The 17,033-nt window shown below is 37.6% G+C and overlaps 1 protein-coding gene across 8 annotated transcripts in view; it reads left to right on the top strand.

Moving 5' to 3' along the window:
* The window catches only part of PLCB4 (phospholipase C beta 4), a 411,772-nt gene extending 396,200 nt beyond the window's left edge, over window positions 1-15,572 (top strand). For all 8 annotated transcript variants that reach the window (XM_082358981.1, XM_082358984.1, XM_082358982.1 and 5 more), the window contains 5 exons: window positions 2,863-2,964; window positions 8,237-8,294; window positions 8,726-8,812; window positions 11,821-11,857; window positions 14,039-15,572. In XM_082358981.1, the coding sequence (XP_082215107.1) occupies window positions 2,863-2,964; window positions 8,237-8,294; window positions 8,726-8,812; window positions 11,821-11,857; window positions 14,039-14,127 (373 nt within the window). In that variant the 3' untranslated portion in view covers window positions 14,128-15,572. The remainder of the gene's footprint in view (window positions 1-2,862; window positions 2,965-8,236; window positions 8,295-8,725; window positions 8,813-11,820; window positions 11,858-14,038) is intronic.
* The last annotated feature ends 1,461 nt before the right edge of the window (window positions 15,573-17,033 follow it).

Here is a 17,033-nt window from a genome sequence, read left to right on the forward strand (position 1 = left end):
CTAAAAAGTGTCACAGGCTCTACTGCCTCCAAGTGGTCCCAGATGCTTCACAGAATGATAGAGCTGGAGGTGGCCTTTGAAAAATGATCTGGAGCCTCTTAGAAGAGAAGACATAGAAGGAGATAAAGACCAAGCAGTTGAGCTCCTAGAGGGATTGGTTCTAATCACTCAGAGGTACCTGAGGAAAGACCCTTCTTTCCATTGTCTAGACTTCTATGAATTCTAGAAAAGCAGGCATGATCAAGAAACAGCAAAAAGTATCTGTTTATTTTGGTCTCACCCCATTTCAGCAAATTGCATACTGCAGATGATGAGCTGGACTTTTTCCCAGGTTAGAAGAGTGTTTAGGTCAGTTATGTCTTTTTATCACAGCTTTGTTGCAGCTCGCCTGCATCTTCCTTAGTGCCAACTGTATGCCACAGTTATGGTCTGATGATACACACAAAAAAGTAGAAAACAGAAACATTTTACAAACAAATCAAAAAAACCTTTTAAAATCTAACTGCATGAATTATCTAGGCACATTCTCAGATTTCCAACTTTATTTTGGAGTGATATACGGCCATAAGAACATGAAGTATTTTTGCCATAGTTTCTGATTCTCACATGAATCAGCTAAATGAGGTATACTACGCTGAGTTTCCTGTGGGCTAAGGTTCCAGACCCTATCCATTTTCAAGTATTCTACTTATTTGTATAGGATTAAAAGTTGTCTTTTTTCCCTTAGAAATGCTCTTGATTTAGTACACAGAAAGGTCTGTTCATTATCCTCCCTTTGACCATTGCTACAATACCAGATTTTAGGTGTCCACCCTTATTCAAAGATACTTCAAAGAATAAAGTACTCTATTCTAATTTTTTTTGAAGTTGAATAAAGGGAAAAAATTAGCCCACAACAGCAGGCATTGTCTAAAAAAAAAAAGTAAATGAATTCTTGCATGACTTAGGAAGTCATTTGAAGGAACCATAACCTTATTACTAACTTACCTTAAAAAATAGATCGATGGCAGGGGTATTTTTCAAAAAAACAGCAGCGTCGAAGCTTTTTCTCAAGCATCCTATGGTTGTGTTTCTTTGTCACCATCACAGCTGTCGCTCTCGGTTAAAAAATCTTGCCTTCTTAACATTCAGCAGCATTATTTGGTTATTGATAAGTGCTTGTTGAATGAAAGAAGAGATGGTCAATTTAATAACAAGTTATGAAAAATTTTGAGAGCCATTTTCTTGGGCCCCGGAGTTTCTATACATATTCCAGCCTCTGTGGCCCTAAGGTCTCTGACTGAAGAACTCTCTGTTTCAGCTTTGTCCATCCCTTTCCCTGAAGTACAAACACTACTTAAACAACCTCACTCCTTGGTCCCTCATTTCCAGGCAGTGCTTCAAGGAGATCGCCACAGGTTCCAGGGAAGATTCTTTGTTAATAATATTCATTTTAGTATTCTAAATTGTATGCTTTTAATTTACTCATCAATAATCTAAAGATATGAGTTTTTGTGGTACACACACGCATTCACACACACAGTGATCAGTCACCTGTAAACATCCTTTTTCCCCCCTATCTCCTATGCTTATTTGAAACCATTTCATCCCCTTCCTTCCCCTGGGCTGTCAGAAAACAGGATGGTCACTTGTGAGTGTTAGAACATCCTTTCTCTTCCAAGCCATCTGATCCCGAAAAACGTGGGGCAAAGCTAAAAAATCCTTATATTTTACTGACCATAAGTGGTTGTCCCTGTGCATTCTTTGATTACTCTCATGCTGTATTCACTCTTTACTTTTTTAAAATTGTATATAGGTTGGTAAACATGATTGCCTGAGATATTTGTATATAACTTAGGATTTGTAGCTTTTATTCTTCAGAATTCTTATGGCATGTTAATGACAGTGTCCTACCCTGGGCAGCTGAATAAGATCATTGTGTGGTTAGGGTTAGCTTAGACACACATAATGTCACTTCTTCCCAGTCCACCACTGTTACTTCACAGTGACCCACTGCCCCCAGGAGAAGCATCCTCGTGGATCGGGGCTCCTGCCCTCCTTTCCACAGAGTACAAAACAACTTGATGGGCCCAATAATGAAATAAAAAGTGAACCTAGTCCCGTTGTTACATGTGTTTTCTGTTTACGTTTTCATTTTTTTTTACTTAGAGTTAAATATCCATAACATGAAATTTACCATTTAACCATTTTTAAAATGTGTGGCATGAAGTATATTCACACTGTTGTGCAACCGTCACCACCATCCATCTCCAGAACTTTTTCATCTTCCCCAGCTGAAGCTCTATACCCACTAAACACTAGCTCTCCACTCGCCTAATTTATTTTTCTTCTTTCCAGTTTTACTGAGTTGTAATTGACATACAGCACTGTATGGTTTCAGGTGTACAGCATAGTGCTTTGGTTTTACGTACGTCATGAAACGATTACCACAGAAAGTTTAGTGGACATTCATCATCTCATATAGATATAAAAGAAAAGAAAAAGAAAAAATATGTTTTCCTTGTGATGAGAACTCTTAGGGTTTACTCTCTTAACAACTTTCATATATAACGTACAGCAGTGTTCATTATATTTATCATGTTGTACGTTATATCCCTAGGACTTATTAATCTTATAACTGGAAGTTGGTACCTTTTAACCACCTTCCTCCAATTCCTCTCCTCCCACCCCTGCCTCTGGTAACCAGAAATCTGGTCTCTTTTTCTAGGAGTTTGGTTAGGTTTGTTTTTCGTTTTTTGTTTTTTGAAGTATAATTGATCTACAACACTATGTTAGTTCCTATGTTAGTACACAACATAGTGATTCAATATTTCTATACATTACAAAATGATCACCACCTGTTTGTTTATTTTTAATACATAGGGAAAGCAAGGAAATGCGAGCACACCAGGCTAAGATTTCTATGGAAAATAGCAAAGCCATCAGCCAAGATAAATCTATCAAGAATAAAGCAGAACGGGAAAGGTGAGTCAGAACGCTCACTGCCAGAATATAACATTGACTTGAAGACACAGACTCGACAATATTTCTGTGTGTATACACATACTCACATTTGAGATATAAAAAAACCTGTGAGTTCTGGTTTAGAATCCTGCTATTATAACTGCTAGAAGATGTATTATTATTGCTGTAAAACATCTTCTGATTGTTTACTACCACTAGTAAAACAGATTTACATTCAATATATGTGTGCTAATTTACAAACAAAATTATATAAAATATGGCATAAACAAAATTATATAAAATATGGCAAGATATCCTTCCCACATCCCATTGGGTCATCCTTAAGCATCTCATCTGCTCAGGTGTTAAGCCCATTCTGAATGGACTTACAGTCTATATAACAGCATGTAGGATAGTCTTCTTCCCCTGACTGGGCTTGTGCTGTCCTTGACACCAGGCATCATCTCAAACCACCACCCCCCCACCCCCACACACACACAGGTTTTCTGGTTCATCCTTGTCTTAGAATGGGTTTCTAGAAACAAAAACAGGAATTTGGGTGCATATGATTTACTGAGGAAAGGATCTTCAGCGAAGGGGAGAGGAGGAAGCAGGAGGGGGCCAGGGCAGGGAATAAGTAAGGATATGGTCTCGGTTGGAGTTCCTCTTCAGCCTGATCCCAAGCTCTGGATTGTAAACTGTACCATGATCTGTCCCTTTGAACCACAGGTGTCTGGCTTTTGTACTTCTATGTTAATCAGTCATTGGCCACATAGAGTTGGGGGAAGGTTTGTGTAACCTCCAGAGAAGATCGCAGGTGCAAGCCTTTTAGCCAAAGCTGGTAAAGGGGATCTGAGAGGGCATCAGTAGTCATAGTATCCAAGAGAGGGAGTTAGCAGCACTTGATTCCCAGTGATCCCAAAAAGCATCTTCACCTGTGATGTTCATGGCTGCCCCGAAAGCCTCTAAGAACACAGATGCTAGTTGCTCCAGAACTGAGAGCTAGGTTCATACAACAGTGGTCAAGCATGGCAGGATTGCGTCTCTCGGAGAAATAGACTTGGATAGAATGTGGCTGCCAGCTGAGTTCACCACCCACACAAAGGCTGTGTTTTATGCTCAACAAAATTCAGAGCAAAGTGAAGATAGCTTTGGGGATTAAAACGTGAGCATGGAGTTTAGGGCTTCACGTCATTCAGCTGTTGACCATAGGCTGAGCTGTTAGGAGACTTTGCAGCTACAAGTAAAGTACCCCTGTTTCAATTCCCCTGTCTACACGGGGTTTTTCGGATGCTTAGTTGATACCTGATGTTTCCTCCTTGTCTTGAACACAGCAGTAACTGCTATCCAACTACTTCAATACTGTTGATTTTTAAAATGCATCTCATTGATTAACCATAATTAAAGTTAAACTTGAAATAGGACAAAATATAAAGCATAATACCATCCAGTGCATTTTTATGCTGAAGTTTTGTTGGATTAAATATGGTTTGGAATTAACTAGCCAGCAATAGGATTTGGAATTCCACAGTAATTTGACCTGGAAATTAATTGCCTTTTCAACACTTTGGCCAAGAAATTTCCCACTAAACATGGAGTGTCATTTGTGTCTCTCTAGGGAGATTATTACTCAATTTAATCAATGCTCATTTACATCATAATTTTGGTGTAGTTATCTGGTTCTTGTTTATTTTAACAAAGTGCCACCCTCTGGACGTTATTCTCAGACAAGGAACTTTGCTTAATGGCCTTGTGTACATGGAAATGACATTGTCCACTTTAGCTGAAAAACACAAAATATTCATGCCGTGATAAAACCTCGTTAAACTATCTTAGACTGTCCAAACTGAAATATAGAATTCAACATGACAAATGTGCTAATTATTAAATAACTCTTTATCATATTTTTTCAATTATGTTGCAAAACGGACTTTAACCCAGTTGAGATCAAGTTATCTTAAATTATGAGTTACTGATAACCAGAAAAGTTTTTTATTTAATTTCCTTATTTTGACTTCTTATACTTATTTATTATAACTCAGTATCCAGTGGTTAGGTGACTCTCAAACATCTACAAATGGCTGGTCTCTTGAAAAATAATTTATGCCAAATGGTTACCTTTTTAAACACATGCTGTGTGTATCCACCTTATCAAACTACTGAGAAATAAAATTAAAAATTTATAATCAGAGAGCTAAGAAAGACATGCAGAAGCTGAAAAATACTTCTCTTCTTGGGTCAAAGAAGACATTTCAACATAAATGACATGATATTTATAACTGAATGACAACATAAATACTGTTGATCAATGTGTCAGAGTTAGCTGAAGTACACAGGAAGAGAAATAATCAGCAAAATAAAGAAGCAACCTACCAAATGCGTGAAAATGTTTGCAAACATATATCAGGTAAGGGATTAATATCCAAAATACATAAGCAAATCAACAAATCAATAGCAAAAAACAAATAGTCTGATTTTAAATGTGGGCAGAGGACCTGAATAGACATTTTTCTAAAGAAGACATGCAAATGGCCAACAGTATATGAAAAGATGCTCAACATTACTAATCATCAGGGAATGCAAATCAAAACCACAATAAGATATCACCTCACATCTGTTAGAATGGCAATTATCAAAAAGACAAGAGATAATAAATGTTGGCAAGGATGTGGAGAAAAGGGAACCCTTGTGTACTCTTGGTGGGTTTGTAAATTGGTGGTGCAGCCACTATGGAGAACAGTATGGAGGAAGTTCCTCAAAACATTAAAAATAGAACTACCATATGATCCAGCAATTCCACTTCTGGGTATATATCTGAAGGAAATGAAAACACTCTCTAGAAGAGATGCCTACATCCCCATGTTCATCACAGTATTATTCGCAATAGCCAAGACATGGAAACAACCTAAGTGTCTATGAACAGATGAATGGTTAAAGACAATTTGAGATGTCTATTCAATAAAATATTATTTAGCCATAAAAAGAAGGAAATCCTGCCATTTGGGACAACATGGATGAACTTTGAGAACATTATCCTAAGTGAACTAAATCGGACAGAGAAAAATACTGTATATTTGTGGAGTCTAAAAAAAAGCCAAATTCATAGAAACAGGGTGGAATGGTGATTGCCAGGGGCTGATGGTAGGGGAGTCAATGGGGAGACATTGATTAAAAGATACAAACTTGCAATTATAAGATTAATGTTTTAGGCATCTAATTTCAGCATGGTGACTGTAGCTCATACTGTATATTACTTGAAAGTTGCTAAGAGAGTAGATCTTTTTTTTTTTTAACATCTTTATTGGAGTATAATTGCTTTACATTGCTGTGTTAGTTGCTGCTGTATAACAAAGTGAATTAGCTATACGTATACATATATCCCCATATCCCCTCCCTCTTGCGTCTCCCTCCCACCCTCCCTATCCCACCCCTCTAGGTGGTCACAAAGCACCGAGCTGATCTCCCTGTGCTATGCGGCTGCTTCCCACTAGCGATCTGTTTTACATTTGGTAGTGTATATATGTCAGTGCTACTCGTTCACTTTGTCCCAGCTTACCCTTCCCCCTCCCCGTGTCCTCAAGTCCATTCTCTATGTCTGTGTCTTTATTCCTTTCCTGCCCCTAGATATTAAAGTGATATTTACAGTGAAAATTATAGCCTAGATGCATATTTTTTTAAAGAAATGAAAATTAATAAGAAAATGCTCAAAGAGGACATAAAATTAGAAAAATAAACTGAATCCAAAGATGTCAGATGGGAAGAAATAAAAATTTAAGAAGCAAAAAATATGAAAATAGAAAACAAAAATCAATGGAAGTAAAAAAGTGAAAAAAGCAAAAGCGAAAGCTTGTTATTTGAAAAAAAAAAAAAAATCAGTGAACCTCCAGCAAGACTGATAAAGAAGAAAGAGATACCACAAATTAGTAATATTGGGGATGAAAAGGGAAATAACTACAAATACAGTAAATATTTTTGGAAACCAAGACTACTATAAACAATACTACTAATGAATTTGAAAACCTAGATGGAATGGACAATTGCTTAGAAAAACTAAAATATCTAAAACTGACTGTAAAAGAAAGAGAAGACCTGAATAGACCTATAACTATTATAGAAATTCAATCAGTTATACGTCTATTCAGTCATGAAAAACACTTCACCTCACCAATAATCAGGGGAAATGTGAGTTAAAACAACAGCATGATGCCATTTCAAAAAACCAGCAATTGACAGAAAAGGAAATGTCTGATAGTAACAAGAGTAGGCAAAGATATGGAGAAAGGGTAACACCCAGACACCATGGGTGGGAGTGCAAACTGGGACAGGTACTTTGGAGTAAAGATGAAATTGTTCACTCCCTACCAACCTGCAAGTCTAGGTTTACACCCTGGAGAAACCTTTGCTCATACGCACAAGAGGATATGTCCTACACTTCATTTATTTAGCCAACAGATGGTGTGCCAAGCATTTCAGGACCCTATGCACCAAACCATTGTGCATTGTTGGGAAATAACCTACTTTCTATTAATGGCAAAATGAAAATACTGTAATCTACTCATAAACAGAAAAATCCATGCAGCAGATGAAAATAATGGAATCGTTTGAAACATAGCTGTATCTCTTAATCATAAGGCTAAGTTTTAAGTTATAGAAAGAAACCCAGAGTATGTTAGCATTTAGGTTAATTTGGAAACCATACAAAACAGTATATGTGTAGTCCAGAAGCATCAGCATCACCTGGGAGCTTATTAGAAATGCAGAATCTCAGGTCCACCCCAGACCCACTGAATCAGACCCTCTGGGGGTGGGTTCAGAAATCTGTGTTTTTGATAGTATCTCCATGTGATTTGTGTGCATGTGAAAGTTTGAGAAACATTTGTGTATATTACGTACGGATACAGCCATATGTAATAAAAATATTAAAACACGGATAGGAAGGTCCACACCAAATTCAGAATAGTTGTTACCTCTGGAGAGAGAGAAAGGAGGGAAGTGGAGTGAGGAAGAATACAAAGGGGGGTTTATTTATATCTGCAATGCTTTATTTCCTTTAAAAATATGAGACAAGCATGGTAAAACATAATTAATGTTGACTAATCTGAGTGATGGGTACACAGATGTTTTTTGTCTTTTTCTCTGTACATTGTACATTTCAAAATTCCTCAATAAAAATTAAGAAAAGGAAGTGATAATCCCATCCAAATAATTAAATGGAATATGACCCTTTCTTATTTAATATCATGTAATCCCAACCAACATCATACCAACTGTTGTTTGTACCTGTTGCTTTTAGGCGGGTCAGAGAGTTAAACAGCAGCAACACTAAAAAGTTTCTGGAAGAAAGAAAGCGAGTAAGTATTTTATAATTTTCTTGACACTTTTCCTTTAAAAAACTATAAACAGTAGCTCATGCTTAGAAATCAGACTACTAGCTAATTTGCTTAATTTGATTTTTCTGTACGTTAAACATTCTAGCTTCTCTTCTCCGCTCCCTGAAAGCTAAATTAATCTCTCACTATAATCTTTAAGGTAATTATTTGCACCATTTTATACAGAAAATGAAGCCAGATTTTAATCGTGCACAAGTACTCTTTTGTTTTCTAAGATTTTGGCAGGAACTATCTTGCCAGTAAAAATTACGGATTTAAACTCTCCCAGTTTTCAGGCTATTTTTCTTTTTTCTTTATTTTTTTTATATCCATCCCTTAAATTGCAAACTACCAACCTTCATCCATAGGTTTTAAGATTACAACCCAAAGTTGATCAGATTTTTTTTTTGCAGCTCGCAATGAAGCAGTCCAAAGAAATGGACCAGTTGAAAAAAGTCCAGCTTGAGCACCTCGAATTCCTAGAGAAACAGAACGAGCAGGTATTTCACCTAAAAAGCATAAAAAGTTGTAGGCAGCCAACCAGCTTCAGGAGGCAAATGCCGTGGGCCAGAGTCACCCTTCTGCTAAAGCCCATGGCCTGAGTAGTGGCACGGAAAGATAGCTAGAAAAATTTGGTGCCTACTGTACTTTCCCCATTTCATCCACCAAGAACAAAAAGTATTCTTTTTAGGAGTGGGAGAGGAATGTGGCTGTGGGGAGAAAAGAATCAAAAGTCATGTTTTGATTAGATTATGGGGATTCTAAGAAGGACATTACTGAGAGGAGGAGAAAACAGGTTACAAATTGTTTCTTCATTTTCACGTAGAGTTTTATCACTTGTACCCTAGAGACAAGTGAGGTTGTATTTAAAAGCAAATGAGAGAGACCACCTACTTTCAACCTCAATCTAAAAATGAAGTTATAGAACCTTCTTAGGGCTTACAAGTGAAACCTAGAGGCATGAGCCACCATAATTCTACAAACCACTGAAAGTGAATGGATACCATACTCTTGGTGCTAAACGCTAAATGTACACAAATAAAAATAAACACAAAAAATATACACAAATAAAAAGAGTTATCCAAAATCCAACTATTTAGTAGCTATCAGGCATATACCAACACCAGGATAAATGTGTGTTTACCTCGAGCAGTACAGATAGATGGGCTATAGCCCATCGGCCATCCACACTCTCATTTCAATTTGATGGAAATACCTCTAGCTTATGTGGCAAAATGACCCTCAGCAGCAGTTAAAATTTCAGTCTGTCTCAGTCCAAATACATCTCTTTAGGTGTAGCTGGTTTGGAATTTTCTAGATAATTTACTTCAATATAGAAGCTGTAAAGAGGTTTTGCTGAAATACGTACGTGTACTACATTATTCTTTCCTATTTCCTTTCATATATAAAGTAATCCTATTTAAGGTATATTTTTTAAGAGTAAACGGCTTCCGTTGAAGAACACCTAAATGGAAATTACACTGAAAACTACCTTTGAGAAAGTAAAACAAAACCATAAAATCTTTTTTTTTTTTTTTTTATATTGCAATTGGGTAACAAATAAATCCAACTTCTGGTTTCAGATTCTTTACTTTTTGGTTGATAGAAGTTTTACTCATGGGCATACTTCTGAGTTATGTTTCCCATTTCCTTTCCAGCTAAATGCTTCTATTCATGAACAGTCCACAGATCCCTAAGGGGGACAATAAGTGTTTATTGTCCCACGGGTCCAACTCATTTGACCAACTCATAGATACATCACCTTCTGGTACAAGTTACTAATGATTTTGCTCCTAAAGCATTTCTCAGAAAGTGCTCCTGGCAGAGGGAAATGGGACAGTGGATAAGGGTAGAGCCACCATCTCCAAAACAATAGAATCCACTTTAGTGAATCAGGACTGGGTGGGGATAAGGATGCCTTAGAAGAAGGCACAATGGAGGTGAGATGCAGTTATGTTTCAGTTAGCTAAATTAAGAAACTACTTAGAAATCATTATGTTGCTTGGCAACAAGTTTGACTAAAGAATATAAATGTGCTAAAAATTACTCATCACTACAATAGTGGTGTATATCAGAGCTAGAGAATACAGTTACCTAGTGTTTTTAGTTTGAGAGCTAAAGTGCATAATTTAAAAATCACTTTGGGCTTTTATCCTAATACACGTGTAACTCAAATCACACCAGAGTTCTTGCATTGAAATACTGGATTAGTGGTAACTGTATTGATTGGATCATATTGGGAGAATAGTGACGTTTTTGTTCCAAAAATTCATATAATGCCTTTCAATGGGTCACAGGTAATGTCTACCACCCACACCTGATACTTTGAGTCACAGAAGCTTAGGAAAGAACATGAGAAGGCTTGAGATTTGATGAAGATTTTATGAGATTCCATGAAAAGAAATTCAAGATATAGTGACACTTCCAGCAAATGTAGAATGTGGACTTGAATTTCTTTGTTAAGCTTTGCTTTACAAATATGGCCTATTCTACAGCAAATTCAATCTCAGGTATTTCTGGTATACTTTTTTTTTTGGAATTTAAAGGTCAGAGACCTCTCAATTCAGTTACTCGGTGTGTTTCAACACTGTCATAGACACAGGGCAAAAGACATAGTGACTCTGTTTCTTCCCTCATAATAGGCGAGGTCTGGAACCATTTGGAGAGCTCCCTTTATAACCAATATTTCATTGGCAGAAAACAGTTTCCTGTCTCCAGGCAATCCCAAACTTGTATAACAATCTCCCAAACTACTGTTAAACCCCAAGACTTTTTTCTGTTTCTAAGCCAAAAATAAATGAATTTTAACATTCTCCCATAATATCTCTCTTTAAGGTTTCTTACCTGCTTTCCTGTGACCCTAATCGCCTAAATTCTCCCAGTCACTCCCAAAGAAAAGCCTGGAATCAATCTACTTCATTAGCTAGACAGTGTTGAGGGCATTGGTAGAAACAACTCAAGTTTTAATATATTTGGGTCCTGACTCTGGATCCTGACTTCATATGGCCTTTTAAAGCCTTCTAATGGCCATGTCTACTTGGTCAGCCAGTTATTCATTTAAAACTCCAAAGGGTTTTTGCTGCTGTTTCCCATCGACCTCCCAGCCACACAGGAGCTCATCCATCTTGACATGCACCATTTCAAACATGAAATGCTCCATTACTGTCACACCCAAGTTTTAAAAATTGATTTTTGCCATCAATCCTATCATTTAATAAAGAGAGGTGAGGGGGTCTTGCTCAAGGGAGGGTTCCCCCACTCACTGCCCCACAGGAGAAGCACAGTCTGGGCTAATAGGCATCGGTTGTTTGTTTTGTTCTTTTTTTTTCTGTTGAGATCAACTTGGGGGAAGTTTGTCACTGACAGTTGTATACATGTTTTACTCTTAGCTTTTTGCTTTTCTGTATATGGTTTTGCATTCATTTTTCAAAGTCACTTCAGTATTCATTTATTTTCTTTGTTTTGTATGTATGACTCAATTTTGACATTACTATTTTTGTACAAACAGCTTTTGAAATCCTGTCATGCAGTGTCCCAAACGCAAGGTAGGACTGAAAACTCTGATAAGCAAGACATTGCCTTCCTGCTCAACTACATCTGTATTCTTGGTGCTTTGATGATTCACATCTGCTCATGACTAGTTAAGATTGCAAGGGTTTGATTTAAAAGTTTGACTATTTGATGCTTGGATTTCTGATGTAATATTCAAACCAAAATGGCCAACATCTTGAGAGAATTATTTCTGATGGAGTTTTAGTAGCCTTTCCAGTTGCAGACCTGGGAAACTCAAGTCATGCTAATGAAGATGTACCCAGGCATCAAAAACAGTGATATATGGTTGTTGTTTGGACAGACCACAGCTAAGACTGGGTCACAGAGTCAGATCTTTCACAAACATTAATATGACTGCCATTAATTTTTAAAGCACCCCGGTAAAAATTCATTGGTGGTTTTTAATGACAAAGAGTTATGGTCTGCCTGCAGAAACATTATACAATGTCATTATACAATGACTCTTGGCATGCTTTGTGTTAGATCCAAACTGCCAGGGACCTTAATCACCCCTTATAAGTGACCATATAATTTATTGTTTGAACAAGATAGTTTTGAAAGTGAAAGGAGAAGCTGTTCATAATAGCCAAGACCATGGGCATAAATTGGAACCGTCCCTGACAAGTGGGCATGAATGGTCACCCTGCTCATACGAGAAGCTGGCTCTTGGAATCCTTTTTTAGTGTTAATATAATCCTCCTTTCTAAACAGTGTTCAATATTGTCTTTAAATGCTAGAGGGTGAGAAGCATAGGGAATCCTTTATTACTACTTAGTGAATATAAAAGTATTTAATTTCCAGTGCTGATAATGTTTCACTGTCATCTCTTACAAATACTGTTTGTGTCATAGTTTCATGTTTGTATATTTTTCTCCATTTCTTCATTTCTCTATTAGAGCATTATTATATTTCAGGCATAAAAAAAATCTGGGGAGGGGGAACCATCCATCCCAAATGTAAGCAGAAAGTTATCATTTTTGATGTTATTATATCCATCCTCACCAAAATGAAATTTAAAGCCACAATATAAAAATAACGATAAGAAGGAAATCACTCTATGGTCTGTGGGTTAAACTAATTTTGTATCAGGACTTCATTTGGGACATTTAGATGCTCATAGTATGATCTGCAGAGTTGACCAAATTCTCCCACTGACCTTCCATTTGGTTGGAATACCTAAGTAGACATGAATAGTAACATCAGAGCTCATGAGAGTCCTCCTCTTGAGTTATATCTTTCTATATCCATGTTTCCATTCTTAAATGCCCTTTATTTCAAAACGATGTGTCACTAAAAGAGGACAGGGTGCTTTATTGTTCCTCTGAAAGATCCGTGTATTGGGTTGGAAAAAAGCATATGGTTGGAAAGTAAAATATAAAATGAACCAATTGATTTTCCCTATTTTGCCAGGCAATGATTTGTCATCAGAACCTGTCCCCATATGACGCCTTTCCACCTCCCAAATCAGGTGGTTGTCTTCTTGACAGTCTTAATTCATGAAATTGAGTTCACCATGGCTTACTTCCTGGGGTGGACCATAAAAAATGAATTACTCCAGAGAAGTGAGAACCTATAAGGATAGTTTTTGGACAATAGCATTCCAGGAACCCTACATATTCCTGTAACATTCTGTTTGCAGCATACTCCAACCAAACCAATGTGATATGCTCCCACCTGAACTTCCCCATCAGTGAAATTCTTAGGCAACTACTTTTAATTAAATTTCAGGCTATTTGGGGAATAAATCGTGCATAAGCAATGCTTATTCTAAAAGTGATCAAATTATCTACACACAGTCAAGGCATGTCAATCTGTAGAAATGAAATCAAACAGTTAGACATGACATAATCTATGAGTAACAGGCGTAGCCTCTTCTCAAGTTGTTTTTCTGGTACTGTGTGGACCAGTCCTTCTCAGACTTTAACGTGCATAAAAATTTCCTGGGGATCTTATTAAAATGCAGATTCTGGGTCAGTAGGTCTGGGGTGGAGTCCAAGATCCCGCATTTCTCACAAGATCCCAGGCGATGCTGATGCTGCTGGTCCATGGACCACACTTTAAGTAGCCAGGACATAGTGACAAGCATCAAATTTACGGGAGAAGAGAGGTTGGGTTTTGCTCTATGGCTTCAGGAGAGGATTTCAACATGTAAGGTCACGTTTCTGATGTTACAGGCGAAGGAGATGCAGCAGATGGTGAAATTGGAAGCCGAGATGGACCGCAGACCAGCAACAGTTGTGTGAAACTGCAGGATGCAAACTGAAACCGCAGAACCACCACATCAAAAGAGCACTCCCAAAGTTCTGAACACAAATTCCGCGGAAGAAAGCTGATGTCTTTTGCGTTTCCTTTATGTGTAGACAAGATGTCACCTGAAACCACAGACACTTACGTACTTCTCTTAAATGTTTTGAATACTGAATTTCCTTGGCCAACCAAAAGTAGCTACAAATCCCCAAAAATTACGATTCCAATAAGGCAGAGTTTACTCATTGATCACACCACTTAAACATGTTTGCTATAAAGTACCATCACAAATAAATGAGCTTGGTGTTAACACCTCTGCTTTGTGATGCATTAGGACATGTTTGAGCAACAGCAAAAATAGTGTATTAGCCATGTGATAGTAAGTGCATGCGCTAGGGGGAAAAAAATCTCTGTCTACAAATTTATCAGCAGAAGTGGTGATCTGCTAGACAAATAATTTGGGGGAATTTTTCTACATCTAAGTTACCTCATCAGTAAGTGCCATGTCTCCACCATGCCATAAGAAGCTAACTTCCTGTAACAGTTGTGGAAATTATTAGAACAATAGAAAAAAATAAAAAAAGAACAGTGTCCCTGTGCCAAAACCCATCAGTGCTCAAAAGGAGAACTCTGTCAGGCACCTTTAAGAAAGTTGACATCTGACATTGCTTTCTAAGAATTGCTTCTGCCAATTCCAGATTATTACAGCTCACTCTTACACCATAAAGATTGTGAAGTGGTTATTGGCAAACGTTTGTAAATGTGACCGTGTATAAAGTATTTATACTCCTAATTCTCACTGTCAGAGAGCAAAATCATCTAAGTATTGCCACATGACAAGATTAGTAAACAGGAATACTAGAACTATGTTTGCATGATACACAAGCACCAATTACGACTAATCCGTACACGGTTAACTAATGCAAATAAATACTGGTTAAGTAAATGTATGGCACAGAATATAATTTGACTCTCAAGACTTTTAGCATAATGAAGAAGTCTATATATATGTGTATATGAATTATGTGGGCATTCTTGATACTTCAAGTTCTAGTTTCAAAAAAAAATACATAACTAATTTAATTTTACACAAAAATATTTATGCAGATTTTCAGAATTTCATATCAGGAAATAACCTTTTTATGTCTGTTAAATATCAAAACAATTTGCTACAGTGTTAATCTGCATGGTCTTTAAGCCTGCTGTAGTTGTGTTGCAGAGAGTGCATGAAGAAGTCCCCCCGGGAATGGAGCCATGCCCCAAAGCCCAGAGGAGTGCATGGAAACCGTAATCTAGAGCTAATCAGATTACTGATTATAGGGCACAAACCACTGACTGAATTGTTGTATATGCTTGTACAGATTGATTCTGTGTGTTCCTCTGAATAAAGCAGAGAAAATTATGTTACCATCAATATTGAAATCAAACTTCCAACTTCTCTAATAAAAAAATGAAAACACATCTAACACCCGTCAGAGTATTTGCTCCCAAGGATGCTTTCCAGTGTACTTTTCCTGTTTCATAAAAGATCTCTTCATTGAAGGGGGCTTATGCATGACCCAACACATTTTGCTCCTGACACAAAACAGGCTGATTCTAGTTGACTCCCAATGTAAAGTACTTGTTTTTTTCTTTTTCTCATATTTATCCTTTGAACTGGCTTCTGTGAAATTCTCTGGTTCCAAATTTCCTTATCTGTAAGACAGTGGAATTAGACTATGTATCTTTCAACACTAACATCCCATGAAAAATGATGGCTATTAAAATGGTACCACATTTGGATGGCCAGTTTTCAGAGATTCCAAATGGCTCCCTCATCAAATCAAATAGCTTCTTCCCAGCGCTCAGCTGAGCTCACCATTCTGTAGCACTTGACTGAATCCATCACTCCCCTGCTCTTTGCTTCTGAGAGAGAAGCAGAAAAAGTAGGAGCAAACTCCTACTTTTCCCATTTTTCTGATTATTTCTTCTCTGGCTTTTCATCCTCCTACACTGCCATAAATATTTCTGTGGTCCAGCTTAAATCCAGAGCCAGTTTTTTCTTTAACCCAGATTACTTTCAGTATTTGAGACATCTTACTCCCTGAAAGGATCCATTGTAATAGGATGAAAATGTACACACAGCTCAAATGTACAACAAAAAGATGTGTTTATTTTCCATTGTAAGTTCATATTGCACTCAAATCCTGCATTCTCACTTATTATGAAGGAAAAAAAATCTTGCCAATTACAGTTACTCAGTCTCTTCCAACTTAAAAATAAAAAACAAATGCCTATTTCAGAGGCATATTAAATTACTTCAAAGTCAAACCCCCAGTTAGAGTTCCCTCCCCATTAAAGAGGTCTCCCTGCTTCTTTCCCCAGGTGGCCTCTTGTGTGTCCTTCTGACAATGGGGAGGAGCATCTGGTCTCCTCTGTTGGGTGGTCCTAACTGCCTGCAAGTTGGGCCCTTCCATCCCAGTGTCTCAAGGTTTCTGCTCTGAGGAGTTTTCACCCGGGGCTCAGTTTTTCCAACATTCTTCAGGGATACACAGAAACTTCTGGATTTTGTTGGGAGTGGGAACCAGAGGTGCTAGCTCAAGTCCATCCATTTAAATACCTCCTTTGGCCATTGTCAGCCGCTAACGCCATGCTGTTCCAATACCACGGGGGTTTCTCCAGGAGGCTTGTAATTTTCTAGAGCTATGCCACAAGAAGCAAGAAGCAAGCCTATAGAGGTTCTACTACATCTTCCTTCAACCACCTCCAGGATTTTTTGTCCCAATCTGGGGATCAAGGCACTTGACTCAATTCTTACCTTTCTCCCTCCTATCAGCCCTGAAAGGATATTCAGCCGCTCATGGATGATTGATTGGAATGCTCATACTGGACTGGACTTCTTCCCTAAGTAGATTGTTCTTCCCCTTTTGGGGGGATAAAAGG

This window comes from Balaenoptera borealis (assembly GCF_965194805.1).
Source record: "Balaenoptera borealis genome assembly, chromosome: 16".
Lineage (NCBI taxonomy): Eukaryota > Metazoa > Chordata > Mammalia > Artiodactyla > Balaenopteridae > Balaenoptera > Balaenoptera borealis.